Here is a 26,453-nt window from a genome sequence, read left to right on the forward strand (position 1 = left end):
ATACAGCGGCTTCTTGAGGTTATCTTGAGATGATTTCGGGGCTTTTAGTGTCCCCGCGGCCCGGTCCTCGACCAGGCCTCCACCCCCAGGAAGCAGCCCGTGACAGCTGACTAACTCCCAGGTACCTATTTACTGCTAGGTAACAGGGGCATTCAGGGTGAAAGAAACTTTGCCCATTTGTTTCTGCCTCGTGAGGGAATCGAACCCGCGCCACAGAATTACGAATCCTGCGCGCTATCCACCAGGCTACGAGGCCCCCCTTGCAGTTAAACTACAAAAGAACTTATGTATTTAAATTCCAGTGTATTACAGCAATATGAGAAGAGAAAGAGGAAATATTTCCTGAATTCAGGAGAACTTTAGCATAATTGTTGACTTAAGTTGTAATTTACCGCAACTATTCGCGTCGAGTTGCCTTTTATGTTATTACAATATTGTTGAGAGATAAGTGCCATATATTCTTGTATGAAGTTTAAAATGTAATCAATTAATATTAAATTAATTATTTAATTAAACTAAATTTAAATTAATAAAACACCAGTTTTATTACAGAGTTTCTAATTACTATATGAAGAACATCGCTCGTTGTTTAGCGAACAAAAAAATCAAACATATTTCTAAGGAATCTAATTTTGTTGATTTACAAGATCGTATCAAAAATATCAATATTTGGGAGACTTCATTTTAATCGATTTTATAAATAGTTTGGGAGAAAGTTTTAAAGATTTAAAGGTCTGACTATACAAACTTTGCTAGTTTACAACTGAGTTGTATTATAATGTTATTAATTATTATATTAGTATTTCACATGAATTTTAACTTGCTCTAGAGGTCATAGGCTTTCATCCCCCTGCCTTAAGCTCTCTTAAAGTTAGGCTTATATCGAAATAAATTTAATATTCAATATAGATATAATAAACACATTTTTATAAAATAAAATACAATAAATATATTAAATTTAACAATGGATGATTATATATTGCCATTGTGAATAATAATTGATCTGACGTGCTGCATATAACGCCGTTGTTCACTCTTCAAGTTCTAATCCAACAGTTGTGACTGAACTGGTCTTATAGAACAACTCTTAACGAACAGACTTTAACAAACAGCTCTTAACGAACTGTGTCCATAATGAATAGACCTGAACAAATAGCTCTTATCGAACAAATCCACAAGGGCCGTGTCGAGGGTTCGAACCTATGTCCGAGAGGATCCCAGACGCGACTTTATCGACTAAGCTACGACATGATTAAAAGAATTGCAACCGGGAAATCAACTTGACCTACCACGGATCCTGCAGCCTCTCCGAGACCAGTAAACACGAGAGAAGTCAATAATACCTTTGTATGAGAGGTCACCCCCCCCCCCCCCCTGCACTAGGTTCTCCACCACGACTACCCAGGATATGCATTCCACAACAGTTGCCTAACTCTCTGATACTTGTTTATCACTAGGTAAACAGCGGCATCAGGGGTAAGGAAATGCACTTAAGCGTCCCGTCCACCGTAGGAACCAAACCCGGGATCATTCGTTGTGCGTGTCGACCACTGCGCTGAGGAGGAATTGCTGCCAAATTGATATTAATTTGGTTTTCTATTCGTAAATAATTGAACATTTATAATATACTTTGTTTAAAAAATACAAGTACCATTCCGTTTATACAAGAAGTTAGTAACAGTGTTGATACTGATCATTGCAGTCACTAAATAGTAATACCCACTGTGACACTGTGCTGATAAATGTTAAATAACAACGCAATAGATTTGCAGCGTCTTCTAACGACCTGAAGAACAGATGAAAGTGGTTTGCGGAACCCAATGACTGAAGGGAAGGGAACTATCAGGGGAACCCATTGACTGAAGGGAAGGGAACTATCAGGGGAACCCATTGACTGAAGGGAAGGGAACTATCAGGGGAACCCAATGACTGAAGGGAAGGGAACTATCAGGGGAACCCATTGACTGAAGGGAAGGGAACTATCAGGGGAACCCATTGACTGAAGGGAAGGGAAGAGAACTGTCAGGGGAACCCATTGACCGAGTAGAAGATTGACTGTGTGGTTTAGACTAAGTGTTTCATCCTTTAGAGATAGGTTCCGTGAACCCACCGGCCTAGCTTACTGTTACGTGTAAGGCAAACGGCTTTCACGATCTCTCACCTATTCCAGCTTTGTGGAGGAACCACAACACAAGGCGCTCAGCCATTAGCAACCTCATGTTGGCAATTCCTTTCTCAAGACTATCACTCCATCAGCGATTATTCACTCCTAGACTGACTCCCATCTGGAATATGTTCCCACAACATGAAACTATTATGTTTCAACTCCAGTCAACTGAGCATATGAAGGCTGTGGCACACAGTTGGCTCCAGCGTCATCCTGTACCGTACACGGTTGAACTTAACATTAAAATAAACTTAATACCCAATGAAAATTATTAATAATTATTAATAGCTTATTTTCTAGGCCACGTTTCAGCTGAGTTGACCTACAATAACATCTCTTTGTTTCCAGTTTAAGTCACGAATATCATTGCTAGATATTCCTTATGAACCCCAGTCTAAGAGTGACAGAAAGAGGGAGGGAGGGAGGGAGAGAAGAGGAAGGGAGAGAGAAGGGAGGGGGACGGGGCGAGCCAGGGAGAGGAGCGTCCGGAAGGGTGACAGGTTGACGGGACCACAAAGCACGGGGCCCTGGTGAGTGACGTGTGAGGGGGGACTCATGCATCACTGACCACGGCGTTATGTGCTCTGCGGCCGCCGCTCAAACACGCTCATTACCGTCTTATTCGTAGTCATTCGCGCGAGGAGCCCACTATTTCCGCGAGTCTGCTGCGTGCTCAGTACCTCAGCGAGTCTGCTGCGTACCCAGTACCTCAGCGAGTCTGCTGCGTACCCAGTACCTCAGCAAGCCTGCTGCGTACCCAGTACCTCAGCGAGTCTGCTGCGTACCCAGTACCTCAGCGAGTCTGCTGCATGCTCAGTACCTCAGCGAGTCTGCTGCGTACCCAGTACCTCAGCAAGCCTGCTGCGTACCCAGTACCTCAGCGAGTCTGCTGCGTACCCAGTACCTCAGCGAGTCTGCTGCATGCTCAGTACCTCAGCGAGTCTGCTGCATGCTCAGTACCTCAGCGAGTCTGCTGCGTACCCAGTACCTCAGCAAGCCTGCTGCGTACCCAGTACCTCAGCGAGTCTGCTGCATGCTCAGTACCTCAGCGAGTCTGCTGCGTACCCAGAACCTCAGCGAGTCTGCTGCATGCTCAGTACCTCAGCGAGTCTGCTGCGTACCCAGTACCTCAGCGAGTCTGCTGCATGCTCAGTACCTCAGCGAGTCTGCTGCATGCTCAGTACCTCAGCGAGTCTGCTGCATGCTCAGTACCTCAGCGAGTCTGCTGCGTACCCAGTACCTCAGCAAGCCTGCTGCGTACCCAGTACCTCAGCGAGTCTGCTGCGTGCTCAGTACCTCAGCGAGTCTGCTGCGTACCCAGTACCTCAGCGAGCCGGCTGTGTACCCAGTACCTCAGCGAGTCTGCTGCGTACCCAGTACCTCAGCGAGTCTGCTGCGTGCCCAGTACCTCAGCGTGCCTGCTGCGTGCCCAGTACCTCAGCGAGTCTGCTGCGTGCCCAGTACCTCAGCGAGTCTGCTGCGTGCCCAGTACCTCAGCGTGCCTGCTGCGTGCCCAGTACCTCAGCGAGTCTGCTGCGTGCCCAGTACCTCAGCGAGTCTGCTGCGTGCCCAGTACCTCAGCGTGCCTGCTGCGTGCCCAGTACCTCAGCGTGCCTGCTGCGTGCCCAGTACCTCAGCGAGTCTGCTGCGTGCCGAGTACCTCAGCGAGTCTGCTGCGTGCCCAGTACCTCAGCGAGTCTGCTGCGTGCCCAGTACCTCAGCGAGTCTGCTGCGTGCCCAGTACCTTAGCGTGCCTGCTGCGTGCCCAGTACCTCAGCGAGTCTGCTGCGTGCCGAGTACCTCAGCGAGTCTGCTGCGTGCCCAGTACCTCAGCGAGTCTGCTGCGTGCCCAGTACCTTAGCGTGCCTGCTGCGTGCCCAGTACCTCAGCGAGTCTGCTGCGTGCCGAGTACCTCAGCGAGTCTGCTGTGTGCCCAGTACCTCAGCGAGTCTGCTGCGTGCCCAGTACCTCAGCGAGTCTGCTGCGTGCCCAGTACCTCAGCGAGTCTGCTGCGTGCCCAGTACCTCAGCGATTCTGCTGCGTGCCCAGTACCTCAGCGAGTCTGCTGCGTACCCAGTACCTCAGCGAGTCTGCTGTGTACCCAGTACCTCAGCGTGCCTGCTGCGTGCCCAGTACCTCAGCGAGTCTGCTGCATGCTCAGTACCTCAGCGAGTCTGCTGCGTGCCCAGTACCTCAGCGAGTCTGCTGCGTGCCCAGTACCTCAGCGAGTGTACGATAGGAACATCATTACAACTAGGAACAACTGTTTTACAGAAGGTCAAAGCAACACCTATGCACTGACAACTACACAAATACCGTCTATCATTACCACTACTGGAAGTAGAATCGGGGATCCGGGTTCGATTCCTGGGCGGGACAGAAATGGTTGGACACGTTTCATTTCACCTAATGCTTCTGTTTACCTAGCAGTAAATAGGTATCCTGGAATTAGGCAACTGCTGTGGGGTTGCATCCTAGGAAGTCAGTAATTCGACCTTGGGAGGAACTCGATACATGCCTAAGGAAAACACATACACAGGCTTCCTGTCCCCGACAAAACGAATTATACGAGCATTAAAAATGGGACGCTGTAGATGACTAAGCAAACAGGCAATTTAATAAAGAGTATATGGTGGTAACTCACTTTATTCCACCAACCAAGAATATATTAATGTTACTTAAAGCGTCCTTAAAAAGCCTATATATATATATATATATATATATATATATATATATATATATATATATATATATATATATATATATATATATATATATATATATATATATATATATATATATATATATATATATATGTCGTACCTAGTAGCCAGAACTCACTTTTTGGCCTACTATTCAAGGCCCGATTTGCCTAATAAGCCAAGTTTTCCTGAATTAATATATTTTTTCTATTTTTTTTCTTATGAAATGATAAAGCTACCCATTTCATTATGTATGAGGTCAATTTTTTTTTATTGGAGTTAAAATTAACGTAGATATATGACCGAACCTAACCAACCCTACCTAACCTAACCTAACCTATCTTTATAGGTTAGGTTTGGTTAGGTAGCCGAAAAAGTTAGGTTAGGTTAGGTTAGGTAGGTTAGGTAGTCGAAAAACAATAAATTCATGAAAACTTGGCTTATTAGGCAAATCGGGCCTTGCATAGTAGGCTGAGAAGTGCGTTCTGGCTACTAGGTACGACATATATATATATATATATATATATATATATATATATATATATATATTAGTATATTTTGGTAGCAGTCTTTCCTGTAGACATATATTATTAAATATGACCGAAAAATATTTATATTTTTAAATATTATGACCGAAAATGACCGAAAAATATTTTTCGGTCATATTTAATAATATATATATATATATATATATATATATATATATATATATATATATATATATATATATATATATATATATATATAGAACGTTGTTACAGGTTCTTCCATATAGGCTCTGAGACTCTGGGCGCCTGGGGTAAATGTGCACTTAAGTTCCCAAAGAAGCTGGGTGAGGAACTCATTAGGCAAACTAGAGACTCAAGAGTGGCCAGTTTCCTGTTCCAGCGCCTCAGTGTCACAATCCAGAGAGGAAGTGCTTGATGTATCTTGGGCACTAGGGGAACAATGGGGAATGGGTGCCAATGGAACATTGGGTAAGGAGGTGGGAGAGGAGAACTCTGTAGAGATGTCGTTGTTATCGGGAGGTGTTTAGTGAGGTCTGAGTCTGAGCGTAGGCAAGGTGTTGAAGTCGTTGCTCTGTATACTTAGGGTGGGTCTTTTAAAAGACCCACACAACTTCGCCTGTTTTACGTGTGTATTTAACACAAATTTGCCCCCTTGTATATTCATTCCTAGAGAGTTGCGAATGGAAATTTTTAGCGAGAATCAACTAACAAACACAAGGAAACGTCTGAACGTTTTAGAAACATTTAATGATGCATATTCAACACAAGGAACACACACAGGTCATCAGGTTGGGCTTACGCCTTGAAGACTTCACTAGTTATTGCTAGTATTTTATCAAATGATATTTTATTGTTTAATGTCTTGTAAGTCCATAATATTTTACCCTGTTACTTATGTTTCCTCTTCATTCCATGTTGTTATCTTGTTTCTTTCTCTCTATTTCTTCTCTCTCACTGCCCCTCATTCTTTCTTTTATATTTCCTCAGATCGCGTCCTGACTTTCTAACTGTAACGCGGTGTTCTACCCTCTCTCTCTCTCATGCAGGTCGGTGTTCAATCCCCGACCGTCCAAGTGGTTGGGCACCATTCCTTCCCCCCTTCCCATCCCAAATCCTTATCCTGATAGATCTCTCTCTCCCGCAGGAAGCAAAGAGACAGCGTTCATCTACGCTGTGACGTCGGCAGGGGTAGTACACGCCGTCACCCACGCCTGCTCCTCCGGCAACCTCACCGACTGCTCCTGCGACATGAGCAAGCAGGGACTGTCTACTCCTGAGGGCTGGAAGTGGGGGGGCTGCAGGTTAGTGTATCAGGGAGGGGATCAAGGTGTTTGTGTGTGTGGTGGAGGGGGAATGTGTGTATGTTTGTGTATATGGTGGAGGGGGAGTGTGTGTATGTTTGTGTGTGTGTGTGTGGTAGTGGAAGGAAGGGGTCTGGTGCGTACCCAGTACTTCCGCAAGTCTGTTGGGTGCCCAGTACCGCCGCGAGTCTGTTGGGTACCCAGTACTTCCACGAGTCTGTTGGGTACCCAGTACCTCCGCGAGTGTGTTGGGTACCCAGTACTTCCACGAGTCTGTTGGGTACCCCGCATTACTGAGAGTCACTACAACCAGGGACAGCACCTGTTTTACGAAGAGTCAAATCAAAAACTATATACAAAGGAAACGGGAAGAGTATGACTTCCCGTTCGTCACGAGTCATACGCCCTCTGTATATAGGTAGAAGTGTCCAAGATTTGTTTTAGAGAGAGGCAAGGAGCCTAATTTTGAGATTATGTCAGTTTTAATTTTCGGTGAGGAAGGAAGCAAAGCCTAGGGTTTTGACTTTGCTTTGCAGATGGCGGATCGCCGCCAGCCCCAAGTTGAGAGTTTCCCGCCGAGAATCAAAGACTGGCAGCGACACGGAAATTTTCGGATGGAAGAGGTGATTGGTCATACGCTGGCAGGAGTGACCAATGAGGAAGCGAACTTAGGTCACGTGACGTAGCGGGGTCGCAACCCGTTCTCGCAAACTTAATAAGTCAATATTGACTTATTAAATATGTGCATAGGTGACATACTTAACATAATAGATACCCTTAAAAAGATTCATAGAAAACACCGACCTTACCTAACCTACTTAGTATGTTAAGATAAGCATCTTATTGCTTCGTAATTACAATTATTACCTAACCTATAATAGGTATAGGTTAAGTAATAATTGTAATTACGAAGCAATAAGATGCTTATCTTAAGATACTAACAAGGTTAGGTAAGGTTGGTGTTTTCTATGAATCTTTTTAAGGGAATCTATTATGTTTAGTATATCACCTATGCACGTAGTTAATAAGTCAATATTGACTTTACGAATTTGCGAGAACGGGTTGGAGTGACGCTTGTCACCGCGGGCGGGAGCCATTGCACCCTCTAACGTCGCGAGAGGCAGATGCAACGCGGCCAGCTCGGTAGATGTCTGGGATTTCGCAATGTTATCAGAGCTAAGCCGTAGCAGACTCTCGGATAACCTCAAGAGTGACCGTGCAGTTTTCTGGGGAAGTTTTAAGGATGAAGCTCTGCAGATTGCAACTCACTATCTTTGTTATGTGGCATCACTTGTTCTTGTATTGGAGGCCGGGCCGAGGAGCTGTAGTCCTCGCAGCCTTTTGTCCTCTGCGCGACTACAAGAAGACAGTGTGTAATCCTGGTCTACAGTTATCAACATCAAGATGATCTGGTGGGCAGCGAAAATTTCCAAGCAGGAGTCCTGTCACCTGGGATAGCCCAGTGAGCAGTGAAGGCAGCGTCCGACTGCAAGGGTCCTGAGACCGCTATCGTACCCAGAAGAGTGCCCGCAGCTGCACGCAATCTCTTAGTGTGAAGAGTAAGTGCCCATTGAGGAGTGAGGAGTGCCGTAGAGCGCCGGGCACAGGCACCTGGGATACCCAACGTGAGGCCTTGACTCCAGGCAGGAGGTATGCTGGGACGGTGGCTGTATGCAGAAAGTGAACCCAGTGACTGCGAGGTGTTGTTCCCGAAGTACAAAATACTAATTAAACTCCCAGTGAGTAAAGTGAGGAGTGTGACCCTAAGAAATTAGCAGGGTCTGTGGACAACAGTTATCGTTAGCCGTACTACAAGATATTTACCATCGCGACTCAGGATAGGTGTGGGAGCTACAGGAGCAGCCAGTCACATTTGTCGTGATCAATATCTTCCAACACCTGGTCGGAAGGGACAGCACAGCAGACTCGACCTCCGCCAGCAGGAGGCTAGAGACGAGGTGAAGACCACCCCTCTCAGCTAGGGATCTCCTGGGAAAAAATCGGCGAGACCCGAGGGCAGGTGTACAGATAGATAATTAACGCCTCCAGTCACCCTTTATGTTAGGCTTTTCCCAGGAACCGATTTATAACTGTTGGCTATAAATTAAATGTATTATTATAACTCTGGAGTATGTTTATATATGTGTGCATTTATACTTTGAAGACTCTACTACCGACTAGAGAATAAAAGGCAACTATTTAATAGATAGGGAGTTAATGTAACTTTAGTTAAAGTTAGAACTGCGGGCCAGAGGAGCCTAATGTGTGCAACCTATTACTTTAACTTTTCAGTTCTCACAAGAGTTGAGCAATCTGTTTATGCTCATGAAAGTTGAGTATCTGTTTAGAATTTACAGAGTAGCTGTCTGGCAAGTTATTCTGAAGCACACGACGAGAAAAAATAAGTTTTCATTAATTATGTTCAAATAAATTACCAGTAAATTCCTCTTCAGGCTATAGCGCCAGGCGGTGTTGCCAGGCGGCGCGATAATTCACGTGTGTTGCTGGGGTCTACTTTTACTTACGTCAGTTTTTTTTATGTCGGTTATTAAATGTTGATAAATTCTTTGATTTTGGTGATTCGTGTTATACATTCTCCTCTTCCCAGCCATTGGTCTGAGGCACTGCGCTCAATATACACTGCTGAAATTTAACCACTGTATGAGAGAAGTGATTTATTTCACAGTGTGGGGGAGAGGTACAACTGCGAGGATATTAGGAGTATATAGTCGACCCACCGCACATATTTCGCAGCTGAAGGAGAGCCTCCCTAATTGGCGACCTTGTTTGTGATGTAAACCTTTGAGACGGTCTAAGCACCGGAGTTCAGGCAAACCCAATATCAGTGTCTGCAGATCAGGCCGTTCTCAGGGCAGCTGTGGGTGAATGAGTCAGTGGCGATAATGATAATTTTATTTAGGGAAAAGTACATAAATACAAAATGAGTTAGAGGCAAACTGTTGGATTTCCAGATAGAGCAAGTATATACTATGCCCAAAGCCACTTAACTAGTACGGGCAGCGTTTCGGGTAAAGGTGCTATGGAAAAGATTTTGGGCCTTATCCCACTCTCACACAGAGCGGGGTGAGACTTGCTGACAGTTACCCCTCTGTGCTGGTGAGTGACTGGGATCCACTCTGGTGCAACCCTTCCTCCGAATAGACAGTACGTTTAATACTAAACATAATAAGTACTTTCCTGACTGTATAGTACATAATTATACTTATGGTGCTGTTACATTTACCTCCCCATATATTTTCACAACGCATCATCCGATTAAACAGTACGTTTTAATACTAAATATAATAAGTACATTCCTTACTGTCTGCATAGTACATAAATATATTTAATTGTGCCGATACATTTACCTCTCCATATATTCTCCTCATTTTCTGCTGAAGACACTAAAAAATTTTAAGATGAAATTTTCATGATCGATGCAATATGTCCAAGTTTTAAATATAAAGAATGTCTTTTTTACTTTTAATAAACAATAGAAATTTTATACAAAATATGAAAACATCCTGAATTACTTTATAATTTATTAAAGATTTTAGTTTTGTTTTATTTGTTTAATAAAACTGTAATATCAATATAGCTATAGGTTAAGTACTAATTGTAATTTAGAAGCAACAAAAGTGCTTGTCCTCTTACACTATAAAGGATAGATTAGGTCGTGGTTTTCTATACACCTTTTCAGGTAAACTCTAATATTCACAATATTTTGGTGTGATGCTGGCAATTAAGTGTATTTATGTACTATGCCGATAGTCTGGATTGTACTTATTACATTTAGTATTAAAACGTACTGTCTATTCGGAGGATGGGCAGCTTTGGTGACAGTCGCACCTATAGAAGAAGGGAACGAGCGTCACAATGGTGTTTGTGTGCATGTATACTCACCTAGTTGTGCTTGCGGGGGTTGAGTTCTGGCTACTTCGGTCCGCTTCTCAACTGTCAATCAATCAGCTGATTTTTTTCACACACACACACACACACACAAAGCAGCCTGTAACAGCTATCTAACTCCCAGGTACCTATTTACTGCTAGGTAACAGGGACATCAAGGTGAAAGAAACTCTTCCCATTTGTTTCCACCATCGCCAGGGATCGAACCCAGACCCTTAAGATTAAGAATCCAGAGCGCAGTCCACTCAGCTATCGTCTGTGTGTGTGACGATAGCAATTTTTGTATGTGTGTGTGTGTGTTCATTTTTACTTTGTAAAATTTTTTGTTGAGTTTCTAAAGTATGAATAATCGTAGATTTTATTGATACACATTTTGTAAATTTTTCACTTTAGTTATAGATTTGGTTCATCAACATTTGTTCACGCCGATCATCATTTTTTTGCAATATAATAATAAATTTAATTTAAATGAATAATAGCGTCTTGATATTCACGTTTCTTTGTGGGAGTTTAAATAAATTATTAAATCTAATATACGTAACTCAAACTAGCTCAACACAACCCTGTCTTACCTAACCAGAGCTAATTTAAACTTACCGAACCGAATAATTAAAGTTCACTTAAACCGGATGGAAAGAAAAGTTGGCAGTGAACGAAGCATTAAGATGACCAACAGGTTCTCGTATAATGAGATTCTAATGCAAATAACAAAATGTGTAAATAGACGCATTGGAAAATATGATTATTATTATTATATCGTCTTATGAAATAGGAATTTTTGTAATTTCCCCTAAAACAGTTACCCCTAACAACGTGCTTTATAGAAAACGTTTGGGTTTGCTTGTTAGCGCAAACTGTGCTAGATATCGAGCGCGGGGATTCCTTGCCACGGGTTGACGCCATTGAGTTTACGAGATCACCCTAGTCAAAGGTGAAGCTCCACAATTTGGCACACCGTTCGTTCATTTTAACCAGCTTGTAACACCTTCCGTCTCCTCCACCCCGGCTGTAACATCTCCCGTCTCCTCCACCCCGGCTGTAACACCTCCCGTCTCCTCCACCCCGGCTGTAACACCTCCCGTCTCCTCCACCCCGGCTGTAACACCTCCCGTCTCCTCCACCCCGGCTGTAACACCTCCCGTCTCCTCCACAGTGACAACCTGAGGTTCGGGGTGCAGTTTGCCCGGCAGTTCGTCGACGCCCCGGAGAAGGAGCGCCATAAGAAGTTCAAGAGGAGACGGAACTTGATGAACCTGCACAACAATGAGGCTGGCAGAGAGGTGGGTGTGTATGTACTCACCTAGTTGTACTAGTTGTGCTTGCGGGGGTTGAGCTCTGGCTCTTTGGTCCCGCCTCTCAACTGTCAATCAACTGGTATACAGGTTCCTGAGCCTATTGGGCTCTATCACATCTACATTAGAAACTGTGTATGGAGTCAGCCTCCACCACATTACTGCCTAATGTATTGTATCTGTGAACTACTCTGACACTGAAAAAGTTCTTTCTGACTTCCCTGTGACATTTGAGTACTCAGTTCCCATCTCTGTCCCCCTTGTTCGTGTTCCACCCATGCTAAATAGTTTGTCTTTGTCCACCCTGCCAATTCCCCTGAAAATTTTGTAGGTGGTGATCATGTCTCCCGTCACTCTTCTGTCTTCCAAGGAACGAAGATGGGCTATGTCTTGGGCAGGCAAATGATGTGACTGTTGTGTTGCAGGCGGTGGCGAGACTGATGAAGATGCAGTGCAGGTGCCACGGGGTGTCTGGATCCTGTGAACTCAAGACCTGCTGGCGATCCATCCCGACCTTTCCCGTCGTGGGCGACTACCTCAAGAACAAGTACAAGACCGCCCTCAGGGTAAGGCCCTTGCCTCCGTGCTCTGTGTAGAGGCTCACCAGTGAGTCGCAGTAACGTCCCTCGAGATTATCATCACACATCACAAGACGAAGCAATGACGACGTTTCGAGTCGTCCTAGACCGTTATCAAGTCGTGGAATAACTTACACGGACCGAAACGTTGTCGTTTCTTAATTTTTTAATGTGTGTGTCGGTCATCAGCTTGTATTAGTCGTCTTAACTGTGAAATGAGACGAGAGTTAGTCCTTATCCTTGTCACAGTGCATTAATTGCCTTAATAGTAACATACAGCGCCACAGTAAAGAGTCAGTCCAAATCTTTCTCTTCTGAAATAGGGTTCAGTCAGATGTTTACTCTGAAATTGTGGTAAATAGAATTTCTGAATTGCTCTTGTAACGTGAGTATATTGTTACTGTACTGTAGTAATATACTGTACCCTAAATTGCTATAGGCACAGATGTGTACTATCCCAGTACAGATGTGTACTATCCCAGTACAGATGTGTACCATCCCAGTACAGATGTGTACCATCCCAGTACAGATGTGTACAAACATACCTTAACATCACTACCGTGCACTGATCAATTGTATTTATTTAGTAATTTCAATGTGCTATTAATTAATATTAAATAATTGCAGCGATGAAGGACTGCTCAGCCGTGCACCTCACCCCTTGCACCACGACGTGCTCAGAGTTTTACAACCTGGCCTGACATGACATGACATGACAGGGCGCCTCAGGTTTTATAACTTATTAACAGGTGGTGGTGCAGGGGTAAGGCTGGGCGTTCCTTGGTCGCTGGTTCGAGGCACCTCATTGCTCCAGTTGATTTTTTTCTCACTGATATTCTATATATATGTCACGTTTGTCAGAGATTTGTGTTATTATTATAATTATTATAAATATTATTACCATCATCACTATCATCATCACTATCATCATCACACCATCACTACCACAATCACTACCACCATCCCCACAATCACTACCACCATCCCCCACAATCACTACCACCATCCCCCACAATCACTACCACCATCCCCACAATCACTACCACCATCCCCACAATCACTACCACCATCCCCCACAATCACTACCACCATCCCCACAATCACTACCACCATCCCCACAATCACTACCACCATCCCCACAATCACTACCACCATCACCACAATCACTACCACCATCACCACAATCACTACCACCATCCCCACAATCACTACCACCATCCCCCACAATCACTACCACCATCCCCACAATCACTACCACCATCCCCCACAATCACTACCACCATCCCCACAATCACTACCACCATCCCCACAATCACTACCACCATCACCACAATCACCACCATCTGCAGTATGTGCATCATCACATAGAGCGTGTTTCAGTACAAGAGGAAGAAGCGGAGCAGCAGCAGTGGCCGCCGCGACTCCCGCAGGCGGCGGCGGCGACGCGGGCGACGCAAGCGGCGCTTCCTGGCCAGCAAGGAGGAGCTGGTCCACATCCACAAGTCGCCCAACTACTGCGTCCAGAACCTCAAGAAGGGCATCTTGGGCACCCACGGCCGCTTCTGTAACAAGACCTCCAACGGCGCCGACTCCTGCGACCTCCTTTGTTGTGGCAGAGGCTACAATACCCAGGTATGCTTACAGTACCCAGGTATGCTTACAGTACCCAGGTATGCTTACAGTACCCAGGTGGGCTATAGTACCCAGGTATGCTTACAGTACCCAGGTATGCTTACAGTACCCAGGTATGCTTACAGTACCCAGGTGGGCTATAGTACCCAGGTATGCTTACAGTACCCAGGTATGCTTACAGTACCCAGGTATGCTTACAGTACCCAGGTATGCTTACAGTACCCAGGTGGGCTATAGTACCCAGGTATGCTTACAGTACCCAGGTATGCTTACAGTACCCAGGTATGCTTACAGTACCCAGGTGGGCTATAGTACCCAGGTATGCTTACAGTACCCAGGTATGCTTACAGTACCCAGGTATGCTTACAGTACCCAGGTATGCTTACACTACCAAGGTATGCTTACAGTACCCAGGTGGGCTACAATACACAGGTATGCTTACAGTACCCAGGTGGGCTATAGTACCCAGGTATGCTTACAGTACCCAGGTGGGCTATAGTACCCAGGTATGCTTACAGTACCCAGGTATGCTTACAGTACCCAGGTGGGCTATAGTACCCAGGTATGCTTACAGTACCCAGGTGGGCTATAGTACCCAGGTATGCTTACAGTACCCAGGTGGGCTATAGTACCCAGGTATGCTTACAGTACCCAGGTATGCTTACAGTACCCAGGTGGGCTATAGTACCCAGGTATGCTTACAGTACCCAGGTATGCTTACAGTACCCAGGTGGGCTATAGTACCCAGGTATGCTTACAGTACCCAGGTGGGCTATAGTACCCAGGTATGCTTACAGTACCCAGGTATGCTTACAGTACCCAGGTGGGCTTCAGTACCCAGGTATGCTTACAGTACCCAGGTGGACTACATTAGCCAGTTGTATCCTTATAATGCCCATTTGTACCCACTGTATCCAATTGTATCCACTGTATCTTTATAGTGTGGGGTTACGTGGATAAGTTAAATATTTATTTCAATTTAATTGCAAGTAGTTTGTCTATTGGTTATTGTCATACAATTTTAGAAGCGTATAACATAGGTTAATATAAACTTTCACACAATTCCACAGTGGGAGTTTATTATAATATTAGTTAATAATAATCCGGTCTTATCGCTTATCGGTTAATTTGTTGAAGTTAAATGTGAACTTTTTGCTGCATTGTAGTATCAATGCTGAATGCCAATGAAAGTGGCTCTGCCGACGTTGAATGATAAGAAAGGACAGTATGGCATGCGGTACTGGGCATGCGGTACTGGGCATGCGGTACTGATCAAAAACTAAGGCAAAAAAAAAGGAAAAAAATACCCTGGAATTGGCACTGAAGAAACATGACGAAAAGATGTTGGTCTCCACACTATACCTAGTTGCTTGGACTCAACATTCTCCAGTTAAAGGCACTCATTCTAATTCCGTCCATGATGGGGCGAGGCAGTGTTGGGCCGTCATGAGCTTGTTTAAGGCCACTGTAGACGAATGTTAGTGAGATACACAACAAAGAAGTTCAAGTAGATCCTCGAGGACGCCGATGGCAGTGTGCCAAGTAGTGTTGAGCTCCTTGTTGCGTCAACTCAACATTCTACAGTGCAACACACTCATTGTACTCCCATCTGAGATGGGGCTGACGACCCTTAGATCAACATCAGAACAGCATGAGCTGTCGCCTTACACACACACACTCTCAATAGCTTGCTACATGTTACTGCACATATTTATACTTTATTTTGTAATAATAAAGAAAGGCCCATGGGTGTTTTGTATACCATTCCTTCCCACTGACAAGAAAGCTGCAAGAAAGATTAACAAGGAGACAAAGAAGCAAAGAGTGCCAGGATATTTTATACAGTTACTGCGACAAGAGATGCTGGTGGGACACCAATAAATCAGCTACCTGCTCACCATACAAGTGTATTCGTCAGAAACTATACATGTAGATCGGAGAAGTTGAGCCAGGAAAGTACATTAATGGTCCAATCTGCTCAAAGAGGCGGAAACCAGGGCTGAGCCGGCCACCAAGGGGCCAGAAGGATTACCGTGCCTGAGTATGCCTTCAGCCAGGACAGCAACCAGAGCATCAACTGAATCGGGGAAAAAGATTTAAATAATCCTCACATCGACCAGTCTAGCTGAAAGACGTCCACGACGGGAGCCATGTGATCGGGAAATGAAGCCACCAGTTCTAGACTGTCGTGAAACAGTCCACCTCAGGGGAAGCATTTTTGCAAAGCCAATGAAAGAACGAATCATTGATGGTCAACTCAATGGAAATGGGCTTTGAGTAAGATAAGCCATTTGCAAGATTATTGGAGCCACCCCACATGTGAACTGTGTGAAGAACCAAACCCCCCTAGAAGTCAGCAGCCAAACTACCTAAAGAATGCACCTCCAGAGAAGGAAGGACTGATGTGAACTCCCACAATTCAGTGAATGAATCACCAGAGAGCAGTTGGAATGAAGCCAGATGATGGAGCCTGAAGAAAGACGAACCCTCCACAGGGCTTGCCACACCATGGTAACCTCGCGTTTCGTGCCACTCACCTGATGAATGAGGCCTGACCACTAACCCTGGCAGGCCTGGTGCATAGTGGTCTCAAAGCCCCAACCCTGAGCCGACACATTCTTGAACATGTCGAGAAACGGGGGAGGATGGCATCATGGAACAAAACCCCGAATAAACAGTAAAGGAAGTTGGAAAAGCAGGAGCCGATAAAATGCGGGTGGGTACGGAACCCGACGGTCCCGGCAGTGGCGAGAGGTGCAAAACTAGAGGAACTGATACAATACCTGGAGCCTGATCCTACTCAGAGGAAATACCTTGGAGGCAAAGTCAGGGCTTCCTCACAAACACTCATCCAACCGACAAGTCACCCAGGGCCAATCCAGCGCCTGCTGGTGACTGCTGCAGGCAGTGCAGAGTAGCAAAAGGCAGGGATAGAGATGCTGACTGAGAATCCCAAATTGGGCCCAAGTAAGTCTAAACCTGGAACAGAACCAATTGGGACTTCTGCCAGTTTACCAGAAACCCTAACCTGGCAAGCTGGGAAAGATCCGAATCCCTGGCTAGCTGACTCGTGGACTGACTAGTAGTCCAAACCAGCTTGTCATAGAGACAGCCAGGTCGCCACTACTCACACTAACCTGGTAAAGATCGGAGCAGCCAGATTCAAGCTGAAGGGCAGAGCCTCGAAGCTGTAGGAGAATGTACCGTAGGTCCACCGAGTCTCGCTTAGGAACAGGCACAACCTGGGCACTCACCAAAGGAAGGTCAACTCAACAATGCTCGAGTCACACCACATCATCGCAACTATTATTATTGAGGATTGTGGGACCAGGAATTGGGGAAAATGGTCAGTCTTCCCCACACAGCACCGTCAAAAAGAGTAAACCACGAAAGGGCCATCACGAAGACCAACGAGCACAGCCATCCTTCTGTAACGTATAACTGTGGTGTCGAGGAGAGGAGGAATGAGCCAAAGAAAATGAAAGAGCCCGGGAATGTGACTCCAATAGGGACCTACCCTGACCAGCAGGAGGTGAGGCCCCCAACCATACTGGACCACCTCTAAAACAGAGAAACCAGATTACCACCTCTGAAAAAGTACCTGACTGAGGGTACGAAAAGCAGCAGCCATACACAGGTGAAATAATAGCAGAAACAGCTGTTTATAATAATAAACAGAAACGTTGAAGAGAAGCATTTCTCTTCAATGAAGGGAAGTATTTCTCTTCAAATGTACAACATTTTAAGAATTGTGCATTTGAAGAGAAGCTTAGGAGGCAGAATTCCTAGGCTACAAGCCCGAATGCATGAGGGGGGGGGGCAATTGTGTGAAACCCTGGTTAGGCTTCAGTGGAAGCCTAAGAAACCCTAGAGGATTTAGTTGAATCCCAGATTGCAATGCATTGACCCATTTCGTGGTGTAGTGATCTTGAGTGTGTGCCAGGAAACACCTAGTGCACAAGTTCAAATCCTCTTCATGGCTTCTACTGATTATCTCGATGATTTACCGTTTGCTGTATCTTAACTAGGCGATGACCTTTGCAGTATTTAGAACAAGGATACTGCATCCATTTGTCTTTTTCAAATATTGAGGGGAATTGTTTCCATGACACTAATACCGTAATACTAATGAAGGAAAGATGAGTTTTAATTATATATTGCGTTAAATAACCCAATCCACACGTATGAAATTAAGTTTAAGTGAATTACTTTTGGTCCATCCTGGACCCTTATCAAGTCGTGATTAAAAGAGTCCAAAACGGACCTAAATGTCGTCACATGAGGGTCCAAGACGGACCGAAATGTCGTCACATAAGAGCCCAGGATGGACCGAAACGTTGTCACATGAGGGGCCCAGGATGGACCGAAACGTTGTCACTATCATTACATTTTGTGTAGGTTGGGTTACTTGTTTCAGCCCCGTTAATGTGACTTGTTTTCTGTGTTTACAGAAAACAGAAAGAATATCACTCTTTTTTTTTTCCCCCAGGTGGTGAAATACTTAGGAATATCACTCTTTCCCCCCCCCCCCCCCAGGTGGTGAAATACTTAGGAATTATTTATATATATATAATGCGTTATGTGTGGTTTCCTCCGACGCTAAGGGTCCCCTTTTTCCAGCCAGAGGTGGTACTCCCTTCCCTATTGTATATATATACATATATACATATATATATATAAAATGAACAAATCCACAAGGGCCGTGACGAGGATTCGAACCTGCGTCCGGGAGCATCCCAGACACTGCCTTAATCGACTGAGCTACGACAGGGTAAAAAGGGTTGAAACCGAAGTTCTACTGAACTTACTGGATCCCGTAGCCTCTCCGAGGCCCTTGTGGATTTGTTCATTTGATGCATCACGCTATTGTGATCTCTGTGTGTGATATATATATATATATATATATATATATATATATATATATATATATATATATATATATATATATATTGTTTTCCCTTCCCTAGGTGGTGAGATACGTCGAGCGATGCCACTGCAAGTTCGTGTGGTGTTGCCACGTCAAGTGTAAGACTTGCGTCACAAACGTCGATGTTCACACCTGCAAATAGCGAAGAATTTTTTCTTCTTTCTGTTTGGACTAATGACAGCAAGTTGGAAAAAAAAGGTATATTAACATTTATTTCATTTCACTGAAACATTGAATATCTCACAAGAAGTTATTGAATATATGATCAGTGAGTAGGCCTATGCATGTGTGTCCAATGTATATACATGTGAGTAGGCCTATACATATATGGCCAGTGAGTATACATGAATATGAAAAAAGCATAATGTTAATGGGAATTAATAGAGACGCTGATGTAACATAGGAATTCAACAAATGGATAAATGGTAACACATACAGACACGTTTATCTTTGGCTACGAATAGTGTCTAAAAGGAGGAATTCAAAGATTTTAATTAAAACTGAGATGCCTATTGACTTAAAAGCAGAATAGGGTTAGACCTTTCAGAATGATAATTTAATAATAAAGGTGAAAGCAAATATAAATAGATTTAGATTTCCATAATTCTGGAACGTTAGAAATGAATAATTCTATATATTTTAGAGATAGTTTCGCCACTAGGCTCTACATCAGTATGATAGTTCACCAAGCCTGTGGCTCTTTAGCCTTTATGATGAAGTTAGATTTTTTAAGCCACAAACAATGTTTTAGACAGGATATAGTATTTGGATCCGAGCTTTTGAGAGCATTTACTAGCAAGTTTGTTCGTAATACATACTTTCACATGAATCTCAAGTGTGTTCTCTCTTTTGTTGTCATTTGTTTAACAAAGGTACTTGATATTCAAGTGCATTTGGACATTCATACATATATATATACACATACATACATACATACATACATACATACATACATACGTACGTACGTACGTACATACATACATACATACATACATACATACATACATACATACGTACGTACGTACATACATACATACATACATACATACATACATACATACATACATATTAATTTTATGAAAATAGGAAAAGTACTTATCAAACATTTTTATTGTAATGTACGTTTTTTTTTTCCTTCAAAGAGTTGAGGAATACTGTAGTTTTATGCTTCAGAATGATTTTCCATGTCTCGTGGAGTACTTTTAAGAATATGCCATGTACATATATATTCCTGAGTGGTGAGCATGTTCTGATCTAAGATGTTTTGATGATCACCCATATATATATATGCTGCCTAAGCAATATGATAAAAAAAACAAAAAATTGTGATAACTTCATTGGATAATGAAACATTTTGGCCAAATATTCCTTGAAGTTAAGAAGGAGGAATCTTAACCTCTGTTTTCCTGTGTAAGACAAATGAAACGTCTAGACTCTCCTTCTTGACAGACCTCATAATGAATGATACGAAAAGGTAATGTCTGTTTCTAAACTAATGTCATGTGAAGAAAGGATTAAAATATTTTCTGACACGAGTAACTGATCAAAATATATTGTGCCATGGTAACAGATGATCAAAGGTATTTCCACATGACATAAGAAATGCTGATCAAAATATTTTAAGTATGATATAGAACGTCCTAAAAATATTTTCCATGTGACATATGAATAATTCATCAAAAATATTTTCCATGTAAATTAAATTGCAATAAAATTGTATTCAGTGTAAATTATATTGCAATAATACTATATTACATGTATCCTCTTTCGCAATAAGACTATGTTACATGTAAACTATATTACAATAATAATATATTACTTGTAAACTATATTGCAATAATACTATATTATGATGTTTGAACATAACTAGCTATGATTGGAAGTCTTACCTCATATTAATGGTGTCTTGTGTATAGTGTACTCCCTTCATCAGTGGTAGTTTCATAAACTATGCTGGGTTTGTATATAATGTGATGTCTCTTTATTTTTTTTGCTTTCCTCATGCCTACTTGCAGATATCTTATATTCTACAGATATCTTCATATCCTATATATATAGGATATGAATACTGTATTCTAGTTTTAGCCAAGGAATTAACATTTACTGATTGCAGCATAGGTGCATACACACACAGAAAAAAAATCATGATTCAGTAATAAACATTTTAATATTCACTAGACTTTGGGAACTGTTCTGAAACTAGAATTTTTTGACCTGGTTAAATGCAATTATGAGATTGTACATTAAGAAAATATTCACTTCATTAGAATTGTATTATTATTTTTTATTTTTTATCTAATCAGTCACATTATATTTTGTAATAAATGTCCTAGCTTGATTTAACACTATACCACAAATTGCAAAAAATTAATTAAGTAGGAAATTTTCATGATAAATGTAAATACAAATGGGTCTTTACTAAAATCAAAAAGACATATTGTCATGACAGCTAGTTGTCTTAAAGTATCTTCACATGATATTTATATCATGTTATATAATCAATGTCTTAATTATAACTCTTTTATGTGAAATCGCTTGGATTTTTTTGTATCATTTATCTCTCCAAGAATCAGATTCAAGTGTGTTGCCAATGCACCACACGAACGTCCACTTTCTTATCGTCATAGAGAATTATTTTTGTATAATGCCTTTGCAGTATATTTTTTCTTATATCAGAAAATTGTATCATAAATATTGTTTTCCATACACACACTCACTCACTCGCACCTCTCACTCCACTTACTCTATTCATGCCTCATTCACTCACATGCGCAATCTTCTCTCTCCTCTGTCTGTCTGTCTGTCTGTCTGTCTGTCTGTCTGTCTGTCTGTCTGTCTGTCTCTCTGTCTCTCTGTCTCTCTGTCTCTCTGTCTCTCTGTCTCTCTCTCTCTCTCTCTCTCTCTCTCTCTCTCTCTCTCTCTCTCTCTCTCTCTCTCTCTCTCTCTCTCTCTCTCTCTCTCTTTCCCTCTTCCCTCTCCCTGAAACACACACACCTATATTTGATATTATTTCATGGTAAAACAGTTCAAAAGCAAATATTTCATGTGAGCAAATAATCGTGTACACCAGTGACGGACATTTGAAGCTATTTGTTTGAAATTTATTTGTAAACAGTATTACATTTGGTTCTACATTTTGAATAAAGAATTTATTTGTGATTAATTTTGTCCGAATAAACTCATCATAATTTACAGCTAAAAAAATATTTAAAAGTAAAGATATGTTTATTTAGGTTGTACGTAGACTTTATGATAACCTAAACACTGGGATTATTGTATTCACTGAAGGTAGCTATTGTTAATCTTATGGGCTAGACAGTTATAAACAATTAAAATAAAGTTTTGTAGTCTTCAATAATAACAACTCTAGTCATTTTATTTGTTTATAATGCTGATGATCATCAGTGTCTGTCAAATCTGACTCTCGTCTTGTCTGGGATATCTTAATTGCTCCCTAAGGTAATAATTAACTGAGAATTAAACCACACACCTGAAGATGAGGAGACGTTGACGTTTCGGTCCGTCCTGGACCATTTTTATCCAGTCGATTGTGTAATAATCAATTGTTTCAGTAGGGACAACAGCAGCATGTGTTGAGACAGGAAGGCGTTCTGGGACCTGCCGGTGCCATGGAAAGCCTCTCAAACGCCACCATGCCCGGCCATAATAGAAGTTCAGAACTCAATTGTTCTCTAAGATCATCCTCACTGACACCTCCAATGTGCCTTTCTGGCCATTTACACTTAGCCATTAACAGATGGCAACGTTTTAAAACACAACATTTTTTCCCCCCATTACTGTCTAGTGACTCGTTTCACTATACACAATGGATCAAAACTTAGCTCGTAAACGAGGCGGTGACAAGGGGCCGACTGCCAAACTCCTTAGTGCCCTCTCTGATGCCAAGTAAAGACATCAAAGCATTTTTAAAGATGATCTATATTTTAGCATTTTACCGACTCAAATTGTATGGTATTTGCCAGTGGTCCCAAGTACCAATGTGACTCTGTAAGAGTGCTGACGTTCTCTGTGGCGCCGGTACCAGAAGCAGGCTCTTCCTGGCTTTGTCATAGTTAATACTTAGACAGCGGAATCTTACCTTAGGAAGCATGAGCGAAATACTCAGAAAGAGGCTTTTCATGTACATTTCAAGCCAACGTTATGTTAATAGGCTTTTCCTGTACATTCAAAACGTATTTTATAATAATTGTTCATGTATATTGAAAGCCTATTATATGCAAAAGGCTTCTGTATATTCAAAACATTTTTAATGTAATTTGATTTCATGCACAATTAAAGCCTATTTTACGTAATATACTAATTGGCGGTTTAACCTCATTCTTCAAAGTCTTGAAGGCCACAGTTCTCGGAGATAAGAATACTGAAGCATCCCTGCGGCATATGGAACCCAATATGTCTTAGATGGTCAAGGAGTAATTCAGTGACCTCAATTTTTTTTCTAAATGCTAAATAAATTGCGATACTTATGATATGTACACTATCAAAATGTCTTATTTATGACACTTATGCAATGTTTAGCTGCACAAATATATAATACTCTTGAGTATATATATATATATATATATATATATATATATATATATATATATATATATATATATATATATATATATATATATATATATATATATATATATATAATATGTGTGTGTTGTAAATTGTATAAATCTCTCTATTTGTGCTGTACGTCAGGCATATTTTAGATATCTGTGTTGCCAAAACTTAAATATATATATATATATATATATATATATATATATATATATATATATATATATATATATATATATATATATATATATGTATATATATATATATATATATATATATATATATATATATATATATATATATATATATATATATGTGTGTGTGTGTGTGTGTGTGTGTGTGTGTGTATGTGTGTGTGTGTGTGTGTGTAAATCACGAAAATTAACACGTGATGAAAAATGTGACAGTGTCAGACCACGAAAGAAGAATTGAAACAGGAATTTCCTTAAGTACTTTCGTATTACGTCTTATTCGTATTAGTACCTTAAGTCTTGTTTCAATATATATATATATATATATATATATATATATATATATATATATATATATATATATATATATATATATATATATATATATATATATATATATATATATATATATATTTTTTTTTTTTTTTGTGCTGTATGTTTGCCAAAATCACCTCCCGCAAACACATACTGTAGTGCACATGTTTTTGTTCGAGTTTTTGCTTTGTTTTTCTTCACATTTTCAGTCGTCCTACCATCTCTGTTTTCCCCAAAATGTTAGCATCACGTTGTCAAGGTGATGTTGATGTTCACTAATGCAAATCGCATCCTTATGTACATATTTGTATTATATACACACTGAAGCAAAGATGTAGAAACTCTTAATTAAATATAGTTTAGGTGATGTTGCTCGAAGTATTTACACTAGTTAATTACTGTTCCTAAATGTGAACACTAATTAATTACTGTTCTGAACTTTGAACATAAATTAATTGATGTTATGAAATTTGAACACTCATTAAAAACTGTTCTGAAATTTGAACACTAATTAATTACTGTTCACAAATTTGAACACTAGTTAATTGTTGTTCACAAAATTGAACACTAATTACTGTTCACAAATTTGAACACTAATTACTGTTCACAAATTTGAACACTAATTACTGTTCACAAATTCGAACACTAGTTAATTACTGTACATGTGCTGAAAAAGATGTAGATTGTTTTGGATCAAAAAGCATAACAACAGTACATGAATTCTTCCTGAAATGATAACTCTCCTTCACAGGGACATGTTCACTCCATACAATTTGGTGTTCACTGGAAATTATTCCATGTTCCTCAAGCTGTTGTGAACTTTACAGTCACACATTACAGTTAATACAAAACTGGGGTTCCAATTTGGACTAAAATGGCGCACTGAACTCTGCTGTGCTTTATTAGAATCAGAAATACTGTAATTTTAAATGGTGATTTATATTATTATACTTTATATCTAGCAAAGCATACAGTATATCTAGCAAAGCATACAGTATATCTAGAAACTATACATTATATAATACAAGCTATACAGTATATCTAATAAGCTGTACAGTATATCTAGTAAGCTGTACAGTATATCTAGCAAGCTATGCAGTATATCTAGCAAGCTATACAGTATATCTAGCAAGCTATAAAGTATACCCAGCATACCTGAAGTGAATCATATGTTAGCTATTGTACCGTTCCCATGCTAGGAAATGTATCGTCCCATTCAATTCCTGCCGACTGCTATCTTCTAAGGATTTCTACCATTAGACTTGGAATTGTATTCCACCCCAGGTTATAATACAATACGCTAATGTGTGTGTGAGTGTGTGTGTGTGTGTCTTTCATTCAAAAGTTTCTTTTGACTGTATTACTATTTTGCAATATGTCATTACCAGATAACAAATGATTACAACTGTTTAAACACGTAATCTAGGGCCCCTCCCTTGTTAGCACATGGTAAAAGGGCTATATACTGCTATTCCAGATGCTGAAATATTATTTGATGTTGATGCATATATATATATATATATATATATATATATATATATATATATATATATATATATATATATATATATATATATATATTTAAAGTTACCCACCAACTACTTACTTTTCAGATCTGATTTTTTTTGTTTAACTTATTGATGTATAGTATAATTAGAGAAAGTTAATTAATGATCTATGTAATTAAAGGGATGTATATGCAGCTGGTGGGTAATTAATTAAACTCCTATACTGAGCTCTTCCACAACAGTTAGATTGATCTGCGTGTCGCCCTGGAAGACATGTGTTGAATAAGGCTTTCCTCATAAGTCAAAGGTAAATAATACTTAAAAAAAACTTAGGTTTTGAGATTGATGTTTATTGCAGTAAGTCGCACAAGTGTACACGAGGCTACAGAGAACAAAGACATAAACACAAAACACAACATTCCTTTTATGTTGTGTTTGTGTGTTTGTTGGGATGTCATCACGTGTCTGTCAGTGGGGGGAGGGGGGGGGGTGTGTTTGTTGGGATGTCATCACGTGTCTGTCAGTGGGGGGAGGGGGGGGGGTGTGTTTGCCCACAGCTTGAGGCAGAGTCACGGAGCTGTAGTCTTGGTTTCTGTCTGAATGCTGTAAGATAGCTTTCAATTGTGTTTATATATATATATATATATATATATATATATATATATATATATATATATATATATATATATATATATATAATTTCTATCACTAAATGTGTACATGACTGAAAGATCAGGTATTTTGTAAGGGAGTGATGATTATGTAGGAATATTCACTGTATTCTCCAACTAAATTATCGGGATATTCGCTGTATTTTGAACAAGTTAGTGAAATATTTGTGGTATTTCAA

General features: G+C 41.1%; 1 protein-coding gene across 2 annotated transcripts in view; it reads left to right on the forward strand.

The window, feature by feature from the left end:
* Positions 1-22,395, forward strand: part of LOC123773842 (protein Wnt-16) — a 362,399-nt gene extending 340,004 nt beyond the window's left edge. Inside the window, exons 3-7 of one of the 2 annotated variants that reach the window (XM_069321960.1) lie at positions 6,523-6,679; positions 11,742-11,868; positions 12,306-12,446; positions 13,827-14,090; positions 19,058-22,395. In XM_069321960.1, the coding sequence (XP_069178061.1) occupies positions 6,523-6,679; positions 11,742-11,868; positions 12,306-12,446; positions 13,827-14,090; positions 19,058-19,159 (791 nt within the window). In that variant the 3' untranslated portion in view covers positions 19,160-22,395. The remainder of the gene's footprint in view (positions 1-6,522; positions 6,680-11,741; positions 11,869-12,305; positions 12,447-13,826; positions 14,091-19,057) is intronic. The other variant, XM_069321962.1, reaches the window with a different exon arrangement.
* Positions 22,396-26,453: the final 4,058 nt, after the last annotated feature.

The sequence above is a fragment of the Procambarus clarkii genome, chromosome 10 (genome assembly GCF_040958095.1).
Source record: "Procambarus clarkii isolate CNS0578487 chromosome 10, FALCON_Pclarkii_2.0, whole genome shotgun sequence".
NCBI lineage: Eukaryota > Metazoa > Arthropoda > Malacostraca > Decapoda > Cambaridae > Procambarus > Procambarus clarkii.